General features: G+C 44.4%; 1 protein-coding gene across 1 annotated transcript; it reads right to left on the bottom strand.

Annotated features, from left to right (window-relative positions):
• Positions 1–2066: 2066 nt before the first annotated feature.
• LOC128405522 (keratin, type II cytoskeletal 5-like) lies at positions 2067–17227 on the bottom strand. Its single transcript, XM_053372253.1, has 9 exons — positions 16660–17227; positions 12715–12923; positions 8627–8687; positions 8066–8161; positions 6385–6549; positions 5492–5617; positions 5021–5241; positions 3210–3244; positions 2067–2744 (listed from the first exon to the last, which is right to left on the bottom strand). The coding sequence occupies exons 1-9, from the start codon at positions 17095–17097 to the stop codon at positions 2518–2520; spliced, it is 1578 nt and encodes a 525-aa protein (XP_053228228.1). The 5' UTR covers positions 17098–17227; the 3' UTR covers positions 2067–2517.
• Positions 17228–17703: the final 476 nt, after the last annotated feature.

The raw sequence follows: 17703 nt of genomic DNA, 5'->3' as shown, positions 1-17703 counted from the left end.
CCCATTGTGAAGTCATTGATAGCACAAGTGTGGACCCATATACTCAAGTCTGTCACTGGGAGAAACAGGAGGTGCTCATATTGCAACGCGTTGATTACCGCAATGCATTATACGTAGGGCTCTCTCTGAAGATGGTTTGGAGCCAGTTAGTGCAGAATTTGGCAGCCAGGTTGCTCACTGGGGCAAGACGGTTTAAGCATATTACACCAATCCTGGTCTGACTGGACTGGCTACCAATTAGTTTCCATTCCCAATTCAAACTGCTGGTTTTAACCTATAAAGCCTTAATGTGCTCAGGACCACAATACCTCAATACCTCAAGGTACTGAGGTATACTAAGGTATACCACCTCTCTGCATTTGGACCTACCTGGGCTCTGAGATCATCCTCTGAGGCCCTTCTTCATGTGCCTTTTCCATGACAGGTTTGGAGGGTGGCAACACAAGAACGGGCCTTAAAGCAAGTTGTATGAAAGGAGCCCCACACAGTCAGAATCGATGCACACAGCTTAGATCGACAGCAGTTTTATTATGGAGATGGCATGAAATTCAAAAGACTTCAACATAAACACAAATGTAAGACAAGTGCTGTGGTGATTTGAGTACAATTATAGACCAGAAATACATCTCCTTTCCTTACAAGGAGCCATCAGTCTTGGAGCCAATAAACTGATATGACCCTTTTGCTTATTCCAGGTGATTCTGCTACATATTGATTATGCAAAGACCATTCTGGTGTTGATACTTGTTTCCATGCTCTTATACATAATGGCATAACATTCTGGGAAAATTAATTCACCCAAGGCCAGGGTAAAGCCAGCTAAGCTGTAGATGTGTTATTGTTTTGAAAACAGCAACAAAGGACACAAAAGAATGCTACTATTTTTACTGCAAACACTGAAACAATTTCTTCATTTTTTACTGATTTCTGCTTCCTAATCCCAAAGACATTAGCTTGATAGAAAACCGAGAATGTTTTCAATGAACCACTGAAACACGTTTGTCTTTTGAAGAGCATTCAAATTTCCTGAAATTTATATTGATAGGGTTTGTGTTTTCTGCATTATTCCAGAGAAAAACCTTCCACGAAAAATGTTCATGGACCCAATATGTTTTATGGAAACCAAAATTACAAATGACAATCCTTCTTTATTTCCTCTGGAAGATATTTCACACGGAAAGAATGAACATCATTCCATGATGGTTGGCTTTTACACAGCATTACCCAATCACTCTTAAGGGTAAAACTAAATATGAAAAGGGAAATCCACTACTTGATTTCCTGATTATATTTTAATGACTATATTGAGGGGGGACTGAATCAGGTTTACAGTGTTGAGGGAAGAGGTTTAAGCCTTTAACATTTGCCCTGCAACTCTTCCCCCACACGCACACACAAAAAAGTATTGTTAGCTATAGAAGAAAACAAGACCACAGGTCCCCATCCCATTAATTTGTCAGAAGAGACATACATATTATGCCCATTATTTTCAGAAAGTAATGAATTGCTTTTATTAGGGGACAATTAATGCATTTTAACTTCAACGTGTACTTTATGGCAGATGTGAAAATAAAAAATGTACTTAAAAACATAGGGTTAACCAATGAAAAGCACATTAAATGGTAATTGCAGAACTGCATGATGCACAGTGAAATATATAGAATAGACAGATGCCCTGTGTGTGTTCTCCAATCCTGATACCTATGGAGAACAGATCTCACATCTTTTGATAGTCAGAGTGGGAGGAAGAGTAAATGGCAGAGTAGATAACTACATCAGTGCAATGCATGAGAGGTGATGAAGTAACTAAGAATATCAGATATATTTTCATCTTGCAAATCTGAATTGACTACTGCATGGCAACCCTAGCAGATGCAGTGCTATCCATTTAATCAGTGTTGTGCCACTGTAGACAGTCATGGCTTTCCCCTGGAAACTGTGTTGTTTTTTTAAGGATGCTGTGAGCTGTTAGGAGACACCTATTCTCCTCACAGAGATACCAGATGGGTTTAACAAGCAACCCATCTTCCCAGGGAACTCTGGGAGTTCAGGGCTAGGAATATCTCCTAACGGAACCTCTGGAACTGTGGATGTAAAATTTGCCATTGAGAAGGTGTTAATAAGCACTTTAGATCACCTGTAATGTCTGGTAAGAACTGCTGGATCAGGAAGATCCCACGATGAAAATGCAAGCGATGTTCTCATTACTTCATCTCTCATGCACTGCACTGATATACTTGCATAGATCTCTCTCTTTTCTCTCTCCATCCCACTCTCCATTTCTCCCTTCCAGCTTGTTCATTGAGTGGGACTCATCACTCTTATGCCTAGTTTGCCCCTGCGAGTCAGCCTTGCCTAATTTGACTACTTCCAGGGATGGGGAAACTGGTGGTCCTCCAGTTGTTGGACTTCAACTCCCATCAGCCCTCACTGCTGGCTGTACTGGATGGGAGTTGGAGTCTAGCGACACCTGGAGGACCACAAGTATCTCCACCCCTGACTTAGCCGAGGACGCCTTTAGTTCTGGTAGCTCTTTCTGGTGGTGGAGGTTTTCGACACAATCTTCATACTGGAACTGCTCCCCCGGGCTGAACCCATGCTCCCAGATAGCGCCTTGCCACCTGCAGAGGTGAAACTGCTTCCTCCAGTGCTGAGGCCTCCTCCGTAGCCAAGGCCAAGGCCACCTGCAAGGCCCATGGCACTTCCACCGCCGTAGTTCATGCCTCCAGATGAATGGACCACAGCTGCAAAGGGACCAGAGGAGAAGTTCAGGGTTCATGGATTAAAACATCCGAGGAACATCAAAGAAGGCATAAATAATTCCACAACCTAATACAGTGGTACCTCGGGATACATACGCTTCAGGTTACAGATTCTGATAACCCAGAAATATTACCTCAGGTTAAGAACTTTGCTTCAGGATGAGAGCAGAAATTGTGCTCCAGCAGGGCAGAAGCAGGAGGCCCCATTAGCTAAAGTGGTGCTTCAGGTTAAGAACAGTTTCAGGTTAAGTATGGACCTCCAGAACGAATTAAGTACTTAACCCGAGGTACCACTGTATTTCTGTTTTGATACAATAACTATGCATTTCTTTGGGTATATTTTTGGTTGCTGACAAAACATTTGATCCTTTATTTCTTTAGATCAGTGGTGAGAGGTAATTAATTAGGGGATTGTGAGTATCTGTGATTCACTTGCTGATTACTTACAGATATTTACGGCGCCAACTCCCTCTCCAGCAAGCCTGTTAAACGAGAGAGCAAAGGAAATTTCTTTAATTGTTATGATCCAGCAGCTTGGGAAAAAATAGCAGTGGTTCAAATGCAATTCTGCAGAGCTAATAACTGCCAGTAAGATCACTGTTCTATTCAAGAGCATTGGCAAGGCTTTAGTTTTCTGTGAACAGAGAAATCCCATTGGAAGCTGCAAACTTTTTCTCATTTACAACTTGCTTTCCATGTGCAAGAAATGATCACTAGAATGAGGTCAGGCAATCCTGTCTTCTCCCCATTGCCACCACAACAAAGTGATAGAGCAAAATGGTCTTTGGAGCTGTGGTATCCCAAGGGTTGTGTCAAGGGGCTGCTTGGCAGAGAGTTGTCTGGTGTGGGCCCAGAAGACACAGTTGCAGCTGCCACCTTCATTTTCCAAACTGCAGTGCCCAGGAAGTTCCATTTTCCAATGGCAGTGTGGGTTAAAAAAAAACATGGCAGCTACCACGAACCCATGGCAGCATTCTTAGATTGCAACTGCAAACTCCAGCCAGAAAGCCACTCCCGACATTGGGGGGGGGGGTTGCGGGCTCACACCCACCTTCATCCGTGTGGGGCTGGCTGCGGCCCCGCGCAACTAGGGGAATCTTTGGGCCGCGTCATACCCTGAGCCAGCCAATCGGGCTTGGGTCATTTAAGGTCAGCACGGCCCGAGAACGCCCCTTTCCATCCACGCTCCAGGTGCAGTTTCCCACCCACCCACCTTCTAGGTTTTTCCTCGGACTTTGCTATGGACCTCGGTTGGTCGCCGCAAGGGGCCTGGTAGGAGTTTTTCCACTTGGCTAATTGGCATTGTTTTTGGAGCCATTTGGTTTTTTCGCCTACCTCGTAGCAAAACGTCACAACTCCTTTGGTTTGGGCGGTTAGGCATTGGTAGGGGTATTCTTATGCTGATGAGTTGGGGGGGAGGAGCGCCATCACCTCCCCCAAATATTTAGGGGTAGTCCGATAAAGGATTCCGGGGGGGGGGGGGCGTTGCCTCGTCCAAAACCTATGGAGACTAGGGCCTAAAGCGCGCTCCCGAGCGGAGACCCCTCGGGAAGCGCCTAGGGATGTGCATCTCAGGGGCTCCCCCTATTGGTGTTAACGCCTTCCGGGTTTATCCCGGATGGTCTGATAGGACCAATGCCTAAAGCCAATACCGCTCTCACCTGTAACCAATAAAGTTGTGGCCAATATTCGCCCATTAACCTTAAATTCTGGTGTCCTGTGTCTTTATTTCATTCCAACTTGGGGGGGGGGGCGGGAATTGCCACGCAACAGAGGCCTCAGCATCAGCAAGGGACCCAGTGACTGTGAGAGGATTCCAGGTGGCGATGATAGGCCTGGGCACCTTCCTGCTAAACTTCTCCTCTTCCCAGAAGGCTGGCCAAAAAGTTTGCTTTAGCTTTCAGAGCCCGTCATCATAATGTAAACATTGTATCTGGGACCACTGGTCAGCAGAGGACTATATTAGATATGTGTGTTGTAGTTTTGACTGCTGTGGAGTGGTCTCTAGATGTTGTTGAATGAAAACTCCCATCATCCTTGACCACTAGCCAATCTGGTGGGGGCTGATGGGAATTGGAGTCCAATGACATCTGGAGGACCACAGTTCCTCCGTCCCTGGGCGATACCTTGGTTGGCAAGAAGCCTGGTGGAGATCAAAGAGGAGGATGGGGTCTGTCCACACCAAGAGAGGGTCTTTTTCCACCGGCAGTCTAGCGGTGCATTTCACACTTCACCCCAGCCCACTGAGTTCCACCAACCTGCTCTCCTCCCCTTCCAGCAACTTCCTATAGGTGGCGATCTCAATATCCAGGGCCAGTTTGACGTTCATGAGCTCCTGGTAGTCCCGAAGCTGACGAGCCATGTCCGCCTTGGCCTTCATTAGAGCCTCCTCCAGTTCGGCCAACTTTATCCTGGCATCTTTAAGGGCAAGTTCTCCACGCTGCTCTGCATCGGCAATGGCTGCCTGCAGGCTGGCACACTAGGGGGAGAATGAAAAGGCCATGTTCTCAGCTCGGAGCAACTTAGGATAATTTAATTAGAATAAAGTAAAATATCTGGATCCACAGTATTGTTATCAGCAAAAGAGGGCATTTGAAGACCGGTACAAAAAAAGCTTATTTTACTTCCCTCTAAGTCCACCCACCCTACATAGCTGCCACTGCCCCTTGCCAACTTTGCCGTGAAATACTCCTTTAGTTGAAATTTTCAGCAGCCCTGCATGGCAGTACCTGTTTTTTCACATTGTCGATCTCGGAATGGAGTCGTTGGATCATGCGGTTCAGCTCAGAGATCTCAGTCTTTGTATTGCGCAGATCATCTCCGTGCCTTCCAGCGGAAAGCTGCAATTCTTCATACTGAGAGTCAAAAAAAAAGGGGGGGGTTATTTAGATTACTGAAGTGCAAACTTTGATGGAGGCAAACATAGGGTGGCCACTTTTAAATTACCAAAAAGAGAGCAAAAGCATCACCCCTTCCTCAAAAAAAGGGGAAAACTCCAAAGAGGAGAAAGCAGGACACATATTTGCATAAAATGTGCACATCTATATACAGTCATACTTTGGATCTCAAATGGCTTATTTGCCAAATGTTTCAGCTCCCAAACGATAAAAAAACGGAAGTGAGTGTTCCAGTTTTTGAATGATTTTCGGAAGCCAAACATCTGGCTCCCGCAGCCAATTGAAAGCCATCCCTTAATTTTTGAATGGTTTCAGGAATTGAACGAAATGCATTCTGTTCAACAACCAAGGTACAACTGTAGATGTAAATTTAGACATAATATATATAGGTCATATAGGCACACAATACATCTCCCCATATTGGGAAGGCTGTGAGCAGGCGACCTTCATGCCTGCTCAGTCTGCTGCCCAAGTGCTCATTGGTGATGGGCAACTTCAAGATCCTCCATGTTTTCCTTTCTTAGGGTTCTTTAGCTTTACATGGAGTTAGATCAGACAGCCTTTCAAACAGTGGATGCCTTGAGGTACAGGAATATCCTCCAACAGCTCTTCAAACAGGGACTGTCTTCTGTAAAAGTAGGATACATGGCCACTCTAGATACATGGCTTTAGAGCCCTGGCTCCTCCTTTCAAACCCATTTCCCCATCACTTAAGAACCGCTCACCTTGCTTTGATACCACGATTCTGCCTCAGCCCGGCTTCGGTTGGCAATGTCTTCATACTGAGCCTTGACCTCGGCAATGATGCTGTTCAGGTCCAGGTTTCGGTTGTTGTCCATTTGGAGAACGACAGAGGTGTCAGAAATGTGGGCCTGCAACTGGGCTAATTCCTACATAGGGGAAAAAATTGAAGAAAGAAGGCTTACCAAGATTAAAGACTCCCACATCTCTACCACATTCAAGCACTGGTCCACACTGAGCGAGGAAACTTTGCAACATGAAGCTTATTTCAGAGATGGGGAACCTTTGCTGGACTCCAGCTGCCATCATCCTAGCCAGCATGGCCAAGGGTCAGAGATTATGGGACTGGTAGTCTAGCAATAGGGACGCGGGTGGCGCTGTGGGTAAAAGCCTCAGCGCCTAGGGCTTGCTGATCGAAAGGTCGGCGGTTCGAATCCCCACTGCGGGGCGCGCTCCCGTCATTTGGACCCAGCGCCTGCCAACCTAGCAGTTCGAAAGCACCCCCGGGTGCAAGTAGATAAATAGGGACCGCTTACTAGCGGGAAGGTAAATGGCGTTTCCGTGTGCTGCGCTGGCTCACCAGATGCAGCTTTGTCACGCTGGCCACGTGACCCAGAAGTGTCTCCGGACAGCGCTGGCCCCCGGCCTCTTGAGTGAGATGGGCGCACAACCCCAGAGTCTGTCAAGACTGGCCCGTACGGGCAGGGGTACCTTTACCTTTCGTCTAGCAATGTCTGGAGCGTTCCCCCATCTCTACTGTACTAGACAGAAAAGTGAGTCCCTAGAACAGTCTGCAACCCTGCTTAAAAAAACACCGCCCAATTCTTGCTAATATTGAGGATGCAGTCACCTCAAGAGACTTCCTTGGTGCTTGGTTGGTTACATGTCAGGCCTAACTCTTTGTATTTTGTCTATCCATTCATCTTTCAGTCCTGATTGTAGTTTATTATGGTATCTGAGTGACACATTAAGTAAGAAACAGTTTGAATTAAGCTGGATTCTGTTAACAGGTCCCAATATTACAGTAGTGAGCAAAAGGTATACTTCTAGGGCAGCTTCTCTAGCGGAACAGCGAAGAAGCTGCTGGGAAAATTGCTCAAATGGCAAAACTGATTGATCTGTGCCGGATTAAGCCCTTTGGAGGCCGGATGGCAGTTGAAATTGCACCCCCATTGTGCACATGCTCTACTGGGATAGCATTGCACTAAGAAAGCTTGATTTCAATTTTATTTCAAGATCTAATCAAGATTATTTTGATCCGTTGTCTCAGGGGCCCTAAAAGGCTTGGGACCTCTATGCCGATGCCTACACGGCCTATTGGTACTGGGGAATCCTGTGGCTTTCCAGATAATGCTAGACTCCAGATGACATCAGCCACAGCTAGCATGGCCGATGGTGAGGGATGATGGGAGTTGTAGTCCAACAATATCTGGAATGCCAGAGGTTTCCCATCCCTGATTTAGACCTCAGCAGAGGAGTGTAGGATTGAGCCACAAGGAGCTGGTTTCCTCTCTGCTAGGATGCCATCTGAGTAGAGCCCCAGAGAGTGAACTTGTTGGTAGCAACCAATGCTTGAAGGTGCAAAATGTCAACCAGAGCTGGTTTTGGTTCATGTTGCTATAGTCTTCTTTCTTTCTCCCTGAAAAGACTAGAAGGTGTTCTTACTTCTTCATAGAAAGCTCTCAAGAAGTTGATTTCATCAGCTAGGGAATCCGCTCTGGCTTGCAGCTCAACCTTGTTCATAAAGGAAGCATCCACATCCTGGAAAGAGAGAAAAAGATCAAAGGGCTGAACACCACAGCAGATGCGAGAGCCAAAACAAAACCACAAGTATTCCCTAAAACTACAAAGGTTAAAGCATGCATTCGTTTAAAGGGGCAGCCCCTTCACTCTGTGCCGAATGTGCTGAAGTTACTGTTATGTATTCAGTGGTCTGTGTTTGCCTGAGCCTGAGTCTGGACTAAGGATTCTGAGCTCCTTTGTTCTGATTCGATACAGGATGTCCAATCACAGAACGTTTCAAGATTGGGACCCCTGCCATTGGCCCTTGAACTCTGAGTCGTGATTCGCAACTTGGAAGTTCCAGGCAATCACATTGGGAGTGGGAGTGGCCCAAGCGTTCAGAAATTTATATAAGCAGTTGCTTTGCCCCTGTTTCCCAGTTATGTTGTTCAATCAAGGTTCTTGCTGTTATCACTGTGTCTTGCCTCACAGAAACCCACTCACCTTCTTGAGCATCACAAAATCATTTTCTGCACCTGTGCGCTTGTTGATTTCCTCTTCATACCTGTTGGAGGGAGGGGGAAATTGAGTGACTCATTACCACTTGATGAGTCGGAAAAAAAGACCTTCCCACATTTCACAGAATTCTTTTAAAGTCTCCCATCGCCTTCTGGCACCTGCCACAATAATCTTTGGGTCTTTCAGCAGACTAAAGTAGAAGGATGGAACCCATGTGCAAAAAAGTAGGCACATCCCTGTTTGAAGACTGATATTTGCTGAAGCTAAGAGGAAAGTTTACACAAATTCCAAATTCAGCATAAGTACTTAAGATTCTTACTTGATCAGACCAGTGTCCATATAGCACAGCATAGATACCCATCCATTTGGCTCCAGCAAGCCCACAAGACCCCCCCCCTCAGTTGTTTGTCTCCAACATTTCTGCTATATAAGATATACTGCCTCTGAGCATGCAGGTTCCATTTAGGTAATATGGCTAATAACATTTCACAAACTAATCTTTCTGTGCATTTTTTCACATCCTTTCAAAACATTTAAAGCTAGCAGCCATCAAAATGTTAGAATTCAAATTTTATTTTAGAATTTCACTTTGGAAATTAGGCTTTGAGGAATGCTTGGTTTGATAATGCTTAACTGTCATTTATGAACTTTAAGGCAATAATGTTAAGTATCATTATTTTTTGTGCTCTCTAAAACCCCAGATCCAGCAGTTGGGAATGCAGGCTGGTGTGACTTCTCAGGCCCCATAGCTTAGAGAAAGGGGCTACTGGAGTGCCCCAGGGCTCAGAAGCAAGTGAGGCCCTAGCCCCAACCTGCCAATGACACAGGGACCAGGCTGAACTCTGAGCATCTATGGTGACTTTCTTGGCGTAGGACCCTAGTAAAGAGCAAATTCAGACAGAAGGCTTTGGGAAGCACTGGTTGAAGCACGGGTAGGCAAACTAAGGCCCAGGGGCCAGATCCAGCCCAATCACCTTCTCAATCCAGCCCATGGATGGTCTGGGAATCAGTGTGTTTTTACATGAATAGAATGTGTCCTTTTATTTAAAATGCATCTCTGGGTTATTTGCCTGGTGTTTTTACATGAGTAGAATGTGTGCTTTTATTTAAAATGCATCTCTGGGTTATTTGTGGGGGATAGGAATTCATTCATTCCCCCCCCCAATATAGTCCGGCCTCCCACAAGGTCTGAGGGATGGTGGCGGTTTAGACCTGCAGTGCCTGAGGAAGGGAGTGGAAGGCTGTAAGAAGAGCTAACGCCACAATAAACAAGAATTACTGTCTTCTCATCAATCCTGGTGATAAGTGCAGCTCATGTTCAGGCCTATTTTCCATGCAAGCCCAGATCAAGAGGCATTTGGTGTGCTGTCCCCCCATTAGGTAAAGGTAAAGGGATCCCTGACCATTAAGTCCAGTCGTGACTGACTCTGGGGTTGCAGCGCTCATCTCGCTTTACTGGCCGAGTGAGCCAGCGTGCAGCTTCCGGGTCATGTGGCCAGCATGACTAAGCCACTTCTGGCGAACCAGAGCAGCGCACGGAAATGCCATTTACCTTCCCGCTGGAGTGGTACCTATTTACCTACTTGAACTTTGACGTGTTTTTGAAATGCTAGGTGGGCAGGAGCAGGGACTGAGCAACGGGAGCTCACCCCGTCGCGGGGATTCGAACCGCCGACCATATGATCGGCAAGTCATAGGCACTGAGGTTTTACCCGCAGCGCCACCCGTGCCTCCATTACAAGCCCGCAAAAAGACTCGGCCTCAAAAACAGAGCGTTGTGAGCCCTGAAGTGTCCTGGTGTTTTGGCTTTTGGCCTTGGTTGATGTTACGTCTTTCTAAAGAATTCAAAAATGAAAATGCCCGGACTAGTTTTATTGACTTTACTTTGAGGAGAGGCCAAGACCAGTCTGCCCTCACCTTTCTTTTCTTGAAACGTTGCCAAATACAAAGGGGCCAGAAGGTGCAGCAGAAACAGTCCCTTTCTGGGAATGCAGTTTTGGCATGTGGGTGGCCGCCATGAAAACAGGACGAGATGGGCAGTGGGCCTGATCCAGGAGGCTCGTCTTAACGCCATTAGTTCCCTGGAGCCAAGCAATGGGGAAAGGCCATTTGACAACCTCTAAACCCTCATGAAAGAGGGGTGTGGGTGTGTCTGTTCATTCCATATTCATTTGAATACAGGCTGCACATTCTCAATTAATCTGATTTGTATAAAACTTGAGTGTGGCCTATAATTGTGCTCTTGCAAGTAGAGAAGCTGTGATTTAAGCCCATCTCTGGACCCATGCAGAACTTTGGTGTACTTTATTGGTTTTCGTAAAAGGATCACCCACTATGTCTATTGTGAAAAGAGTGAAAATTTGCATTTGATTTTTAGATTGTAAAAAAGCCAAACAAAAATACATTGGATGGTGCTGGAGATTTAAGAGATTCCTTTCAAAACAATTTCATTTTAAGGGTGTGACCTATATTGGGGGACAGCTTATATTTGAACCGATATTTGTGTGTGTGTGTGTGTGTGTGTGTGTGTGTGTGTTTCCCTATATATAGTGATTATGATTCCTTTTAAACCATTCTTAATGTTGTATTTTAACCTGTTGTGACCTGCCATGGGACCTTAGTGTGAAGAGTTGGTAATAATAATCATCTTACAATTTTCCACTTTCCTTGGCCAACATAGCTTCCTTCTGAACCTGCTGGAACTTGGGTGTTCAGCAATTTAATGATATACATATATAAAAGAATTTGGCATTTGGCATTTTAGGAAAAACATCAAAGAAATCAAGCTCTGGAGCCAACTGAAGATTCCCAGGTAAGATCCTCCCTCTGTTGTGTGGGCAGGTAGTCCCTCCCCCTACCTGGCCTGGTCACCTTGGCAACGCTTCCCCAGGTGGGATTGGACAACTGGCTGAGGTAGGCGGAGACCTTCAGGTATCCCACCTGGGGGAAGGCGAAGCCAAGCCTGTGCTAATGGAGCCGCATAGGGTCCAGGGGGCTGTGCGCGACCACGCAAAGGGCGCCCCCCATTTAATGTGGGGAGCGGTCATTGTGGGCAAAATCAGAACTTTCCTTCACTTCCACTCTTCTGCCATTTTCCTGTCCTCACCTAAACCAAGGGACCTTCTACTAATGTAGATAAAAATAATGCAATGGAACTGGATCCTGTCATAGTTTGCAATAAATGTATGTTTTTTGTTTGTTAAAAACATTATTTTACTAGTTAGTATTCTTTTTATTTTGAATTGTAAATGGTGGACACCATAATCTTTTCAGTGTTTAGGGCATGGGTAGGGAAACTAAAGCTCGGGGGACGGATCCGGCCCAATCGCCTTCTCAATCCGGCCCACGGACGGTCCGGGAATCAGCGTGTTTCTACATGAGTAGAATGTGTCCTTTTATTTAAAATGCATCTCTGGGTTATTTGTGGGGGCGAGGAATTCATTCATTCCCCCCCAAAAAAAAATATATAGTCCGGCAGTGGGTGGGGGCTGCTGGAGTTTGGGCCCTCAGAAGCTGCCCAGCCAGGCTGACTTTTGACATGTGACCCAAAATAAATAAGATTTTCATCTGACTGAGATTTTGCTTCACATTTAGAGCATCAGCAGTCAGCTAAGGAGATTGCTAGTAGGAGAAGACTGACAGACTCCTTTTCATTTGTCTATTTTACACTCTTGCCTTCAGTCAGATTGCTGCAGTATGTGCAAGTAACTTGAAGTAGGGGTTTCAGCATGGCTGCCCCTGTTGTGGAACAGCTTCCCTCTTGAAAGACACCCACCACCTGCACTTTCCAGAAACAATTGTGTTCCAACAGACTTCCTTAACTGAATAAATGGGTCTTTTTCATGAGTGTCTAATTTGTATTGTCTTCTTTGATGCTTTTAACTGGTTGGTGTTTTTTTGTTTGCTCTTTTTAACTGCACACCGCCTTGAGACAATTGTGCAGAAGCTGATTTATAAATGAATTGTGGTTATCATAGAATTGTAAATGTGAAAGGGACCCCAAGGACCATCTAGTCTAACCCCCTACCATGCAGCAATGATGATGATAATAATAATAATCTTACAGTACCCACCTTATCCTGAAGTCCTCCACTGTATCCTGCATGTTCTTCAATTCCATCTCTAATTGTGGTCTCTGTCCCAGAATGTGATCCAGCTGATTTTTTAGACCATTGATGTATGACTCAAATAAAGGGTCAAGGTTACGCCGGGTGATCTTTTGCTCCTGCAAGAGGCTCCATTTGGTCTCTAGCACTTTGTTCTGTTGCTCCAGGAAACGGACCTGAATGTATCCCACCAAGACAAAAATATGTTGAATGTTGGCCTCGTGTATGGACAAAACAGAATATGGGTTGCTAAGCTATACCACCATCAAAGGAGGTAATATCCTCCTTTTTCAATATGCAGTAACAGCGGCAAGAATATTAATGCCCAAAAATGGAAACAAGACGAGTTACCGACCCTTGAAGAGTGGAGAATGAAACTTATGGATTATGCAGAATTGGACAAATTGACTGGGAAAATTAGATATCAACGGGATCACAAGTTCATCGAGGACTGGGGAAAGTTCACGGATTATCTGAAAAGCATATGCGACAAACAGACAACACTAGTGGGATTTAAAGAGGCTTTGTGATAGTTAAAGATGTATTGTAAAAAAGAAACAGAAATGAAAGGATAATATTAATTGGCAATATTAAATATAGAAAATGCATAAAAATGGAAAATATGGATGTTTGGTGGAGGAGCTGGTGGAAGTACAAAAAGTGGAAATTTGTGAACATTGTTGTGATGGAGAATTTGTAAAAGGAAAAATTTAATAAAAATTATTATTAAAAAAAACAAAGGAGGTAATATCCTGACAACTTTCCCTTCTGTTTTTAAATAGATTGCAAGAAATTGCCACAGCAAATACTTTACATAGAAAATGTTACAGGAAGCTGGCAGGTTGTACCTAATGAGTTAGTAGCAGCTCGAAGAGTGGTTAGTATCAAATGATTCAGAAGGTCCAGGAGCTTTGCAGATGGTGGATAAATGGAAAGATATAGGAATGAAACCGGGAAGTGTTATCTTTTATCACATGCATCTAATTGTGTCTATTGGTTGCTTAAAAAAAAAAAGGATGGTGAATTTTCTGTGGATTCTGATACATGATCAATTATGACTTTTATATAATCAAAGTAAGTTTGGGCTCTCAGCTGCTGGTAGGTACCAAGCAGTGGAGTCTGGTATCTTGCATGGCTGCCTGGTCTTCGAACTACAACCTCCATTTAATTCATATTCTCATTTTTTCCTAGCAATCCCATGCTAAATTCTCCTTTACTCTCACATATTGCACAAGTGGATAAAGCATTTTAAGAGCTTGAGCTATGAACGGGAAGCACCTTGTTCAAATTTCATCATCTCTAGGTCTTTCTCACAAGACAAGCAAAAGCTGAACACTATGCAAGGTACACAAAGCTATCTAAACATTTTCCATTGACACAATGTGTTTTAGCTGAAGAACCAGACCTTCAGAACCAGACATGATCTTGCATCATGTGCCAATGCACTGCAGCAGGAGAATGAAACTGGATCCAACTACAGCAGGTGTGAGGAGCTTTTGGCATTTTGGATGTTGCTGAAATACAATTCCCATGATCTGTGGCCATGAGCCATGTTTTCTGGGGCTTACGGGAGTTCACCAACATCCATAGCGTCCTCCACACTTGAGCTACAGCAGACCAGACCCCTGAGAGCTAGGGAATCCTGCATCTGATACTTAAATGTCACCACAAATCAAATATATGTAAGGACATAGGAGGCTAACTCAAAAACACTCAAATGCAATTATTTGAGGGTGGTCTGAATTCCCTCTAACCAGCCAATGAATGAAGGATAGCAATTCGGGGGAAAGGGCTGGTGTGGAGGCAATCCACGTTACTTATTTAAATTTAATTATAATTATATTTTTAAGCATGCCACTCATAAAAAATACCAAGGTGATATACAATAAAATCATTAAAACATCATACAGCTATAACATTATCCAACTGTAAAATCATTAAGTACAGAACAAATGATCAACACAGGAATGAGGGACTCTTGTCAATTTCAGCTCCTCTCCCTTATTCCCAGCTTAAGTTCAGTTCTACATATTTCTACATCATTTTGTGAATTTGTTTTTAAAAGTCCCACTTGAAAATCTATCAGCATTTCAACACAAATTTCTCTTTATGTACACATTTTTTGTATGCAATTTCCCTTAATAAACACATTTTGCAAATAAATATGTATTTAAGTGCAAATTTTTGTACACATTGGAGAATTGCATTGCGAAGTGTGAAGGGCAGCAGTGTTTCAGTTCATGTAACTGTTTAAGATACTGCAAATTAGGTACGTTGGCCATTAAATGCAAACTAAATTGAATTTCTCCCCCTATCCCTATCAATTCACTGGAAACACATAATGAAACAAATGTGCTTAGAGCAGGTGATGAAATATCAGGGTTGTAGCTGTCTGTCTGATTTCAAAAGGAACAGTGTACCAAATTACTGGTGCCACTATGCTAACAACCTTGGTTCATGTTGAAACTAAATAAGTTACTAAATAAATAAATAGTTTGCTGGTTCTAAGACACTGGGGATCATAAGTGACTTGGGGCAAAAACCTTGGTTTCTTTAGTCACACATTTTTAAGGTCAGTAAAATATAAACAAGTGAAATTTCTCTCCAGGACCTAATGTTCTACCCCCTGATTTAGCTCCAGTTATTGACTGGTCTTAGGGGATGCGGGTGGCGCTGTGGGTTAAACCACAGAGCCTAGGACTTGCCGATCAGAAGGTCGGTGGTTCGAATCCCCGTGACGGGGTGAACTCCCATTGCTCGGTCCCTGCTTCTGCCAACCTAGCAGTTCGAAAGGGTGTCATAGTGCAAGTAGATAAATAGGTATCGCTCTGGAGGGAAGGTAAACGCGTTTTCATGCACTGCTCTGGTTTGCCAGAAGCAGCTTAGTCATGCTGGCCACATGACCCAGAAGCTGTACGATGGCTCCCTCAGCCAGTAAAATGAGATGAGCACCACAACCCCAGAGTCATCCGCGACTGGACCTAATGGTCAGGGATACCTTTACCTTTAAGAACCCTTACTGGAAAACACATTCCCATCAATGAAAGAGGATTTACTTCTTTTTTGAGATGTGTAGTCATGCTTTTAATTTGCACAAAACAGCTTAAATATGAATGCAGCCTGTGAGATTCCCTGCAATTTCCAAACGGGTAACACATTTAGTCCTATCATGTCTATTAACGAGGCACAACTACATTTGGCTGTGCCCATCCCTTTTGGAGATGCCTTTTCAAAACATCTCTAGTGTGTACACACATGCACTCGTAACCTTTTTGCTCTTTCCACCAGGTCTCTTGAAGTTTAGTCTCTGATCACAGGGAGGAGATGCTGTTTTCCCAGCCTGATGTCCTCCTGATATTTTGGACTACAGTTCCCATTGGACCCAGCTGCCATTGTTCATAACCAGGGATAATGGGAGTTGTAGTTCTTCCCCATTTCTGATTAACCATCAGGAAGTGATCCAAGGTGTGAGAGCAAGGATGCTCTACAAATACAGTGGTACCTCCGTTTTCAAATGTAATCCTTTCCGGAAGATGGTTTGGGTTCTGAAACGTTCCAAAAATGAACAAACAATATGAAAGCCTCAATATGGAAGCCTCAATACGGAAAACTCAATATGGAAGTCACATGGCATGTTTGACTTCCGATACATGTTCAAAAACTGAAGCATTTACTCCTGGGTTTACGGCGTTCGAAAACCAAAATTTTCGTCAACAGAGACCTTCGAAAACTGAGGTACCACTGTACACGGATGTGTCTATTTCTAGCAATGAAATGTTGGTAGGATATAGTAAGCAGGGAAAGAAAACAGCTGCCCTATACTGTCAGTAGAGCTTGTTTAACCAGTAGCAGGAAGGAACTTGTTTTAAAGTAGCGTAAAATGTTTAGCATGGCATCCAGAGAGAAACTTACCTTATCAATGAAGGAGGCAAATTTGTTGTTGAGTGTCTTGATCTGCTCCTTCTCTTCCTTCCTCACCTTCTGGATGGTGGGGTCAATCTCCAAGTTAAGAGGCGCCAGGAGGTTTGGGTTAACAGTAACCTCATGGATGCCACCAGCGCCAGCTCCATAGCCATAGCCACCACCACCAACAATCCGGTACCCAACTCCTCCATGACCTAATCCATAACCATATCCAGATCTGGCAGTAGTACGGTAGCCACCCATGGAGATTCTTTTACTTGCTCCAAAGCCATGGAGGCTTCTGCTGCCAAAGCCACCACTGACACGTCCAATGCCTGCACCACCTCCCCGGGAGACCGAAACCGTGCTGAAGCTAGTTCGGCTACCTGGGATAATAGCTGAAGAGGTGCTAAAATTCTTAGAGACTCTGACTGATTTTTGAGCCATTGTTCCTCCTCGGGGCAAGAAGGGGAAACAGAGACAGACAGAGAGAGATGAGGCAAGACTCCTGGATAGCCAAGGTGAAAGGATCCTCTGGGAAGCTCATGCGTTTCCCCTTTTTATCTCATTGGAGAGCTGGGTTTGGCAGCTGGAGATCACAGGTAATTGGCCTGAATTAATCTCTTTGGTATGTCTGGCATGAGGCCTTTTCCATTATGTTGTACCTAACGTAATGTCCTGACGACTTGTAAAATCAAGAGGACTTGTAAAACCAAGCGGAATTTTCTAACCCTGTAGTTTACAGTGCTGGGGTTTCCTAAAGGCATTGCTTTTAACTTCATATAAATTAACAAGTGACTTTTTCTTCTTTGAACATGATGGGAATAGAGGAGGCTATCTGAAGCTCAGTGAGAGCTGCTGAGACAGCTCCCTTGAGAATGATTCTCAACTAGGCACATCTTTCTTTCTTTCTTTCTTTCTTTCTTTCTTTCTTTCTTTCTTTCCTGTGGTCTTCCTTCGTCAGGTGCAACACCCATTGTGAAGTCATTGATACCGCAAGTGAGGACCCATATACTCACGTTTGTCACTGCGAGAAACAGGAGATGCTCATAT

This window comes from Podarcis raffonei, chromosome 2 (assembly GCF_027172205.1).
Source record: "Podarcis raffonei isolate rPodRaf1 chromosome 2, rPodRaf1.pri, whole genome shotgun sequence".
In the NCBI taxonomy this organism is placed as follows: domain Eukaryota; kingdom Metazoa; phylum Chordata; class Lepidosauria; order Squamata; family Lacertidae; genus Podarcis; species Podarcis raffonei.
This window is presented reverse-complemented; position numbering and strand designations above follow the sequence as displayed.

Bases quoted from the DNA above. Each gene is read 5' to 3' on its own strand.
- LOC128405522 (XM_053372253.1), bottom strand. From the start codon at position 17,097: ATGGCTCAAAAATCAGTCAGAGTCTCTAAGAATTTTAGCACCTCTTCA. The intron at 5,618-6,384 runs GTGAGCGGTTCT...TTTGACTCTCAG, and splicing joins AATCGTGGTATCAAAGCAAG to TATGAAGAATTGCAGCTTTC. The intron at 5,242-5,491 runs GTACTGCCATGC...TTCTCCCCCTAG, and splicing joins TCGACAATGTGAAAAAACAG to TGTGCCAGCCTGCAGGCAGC.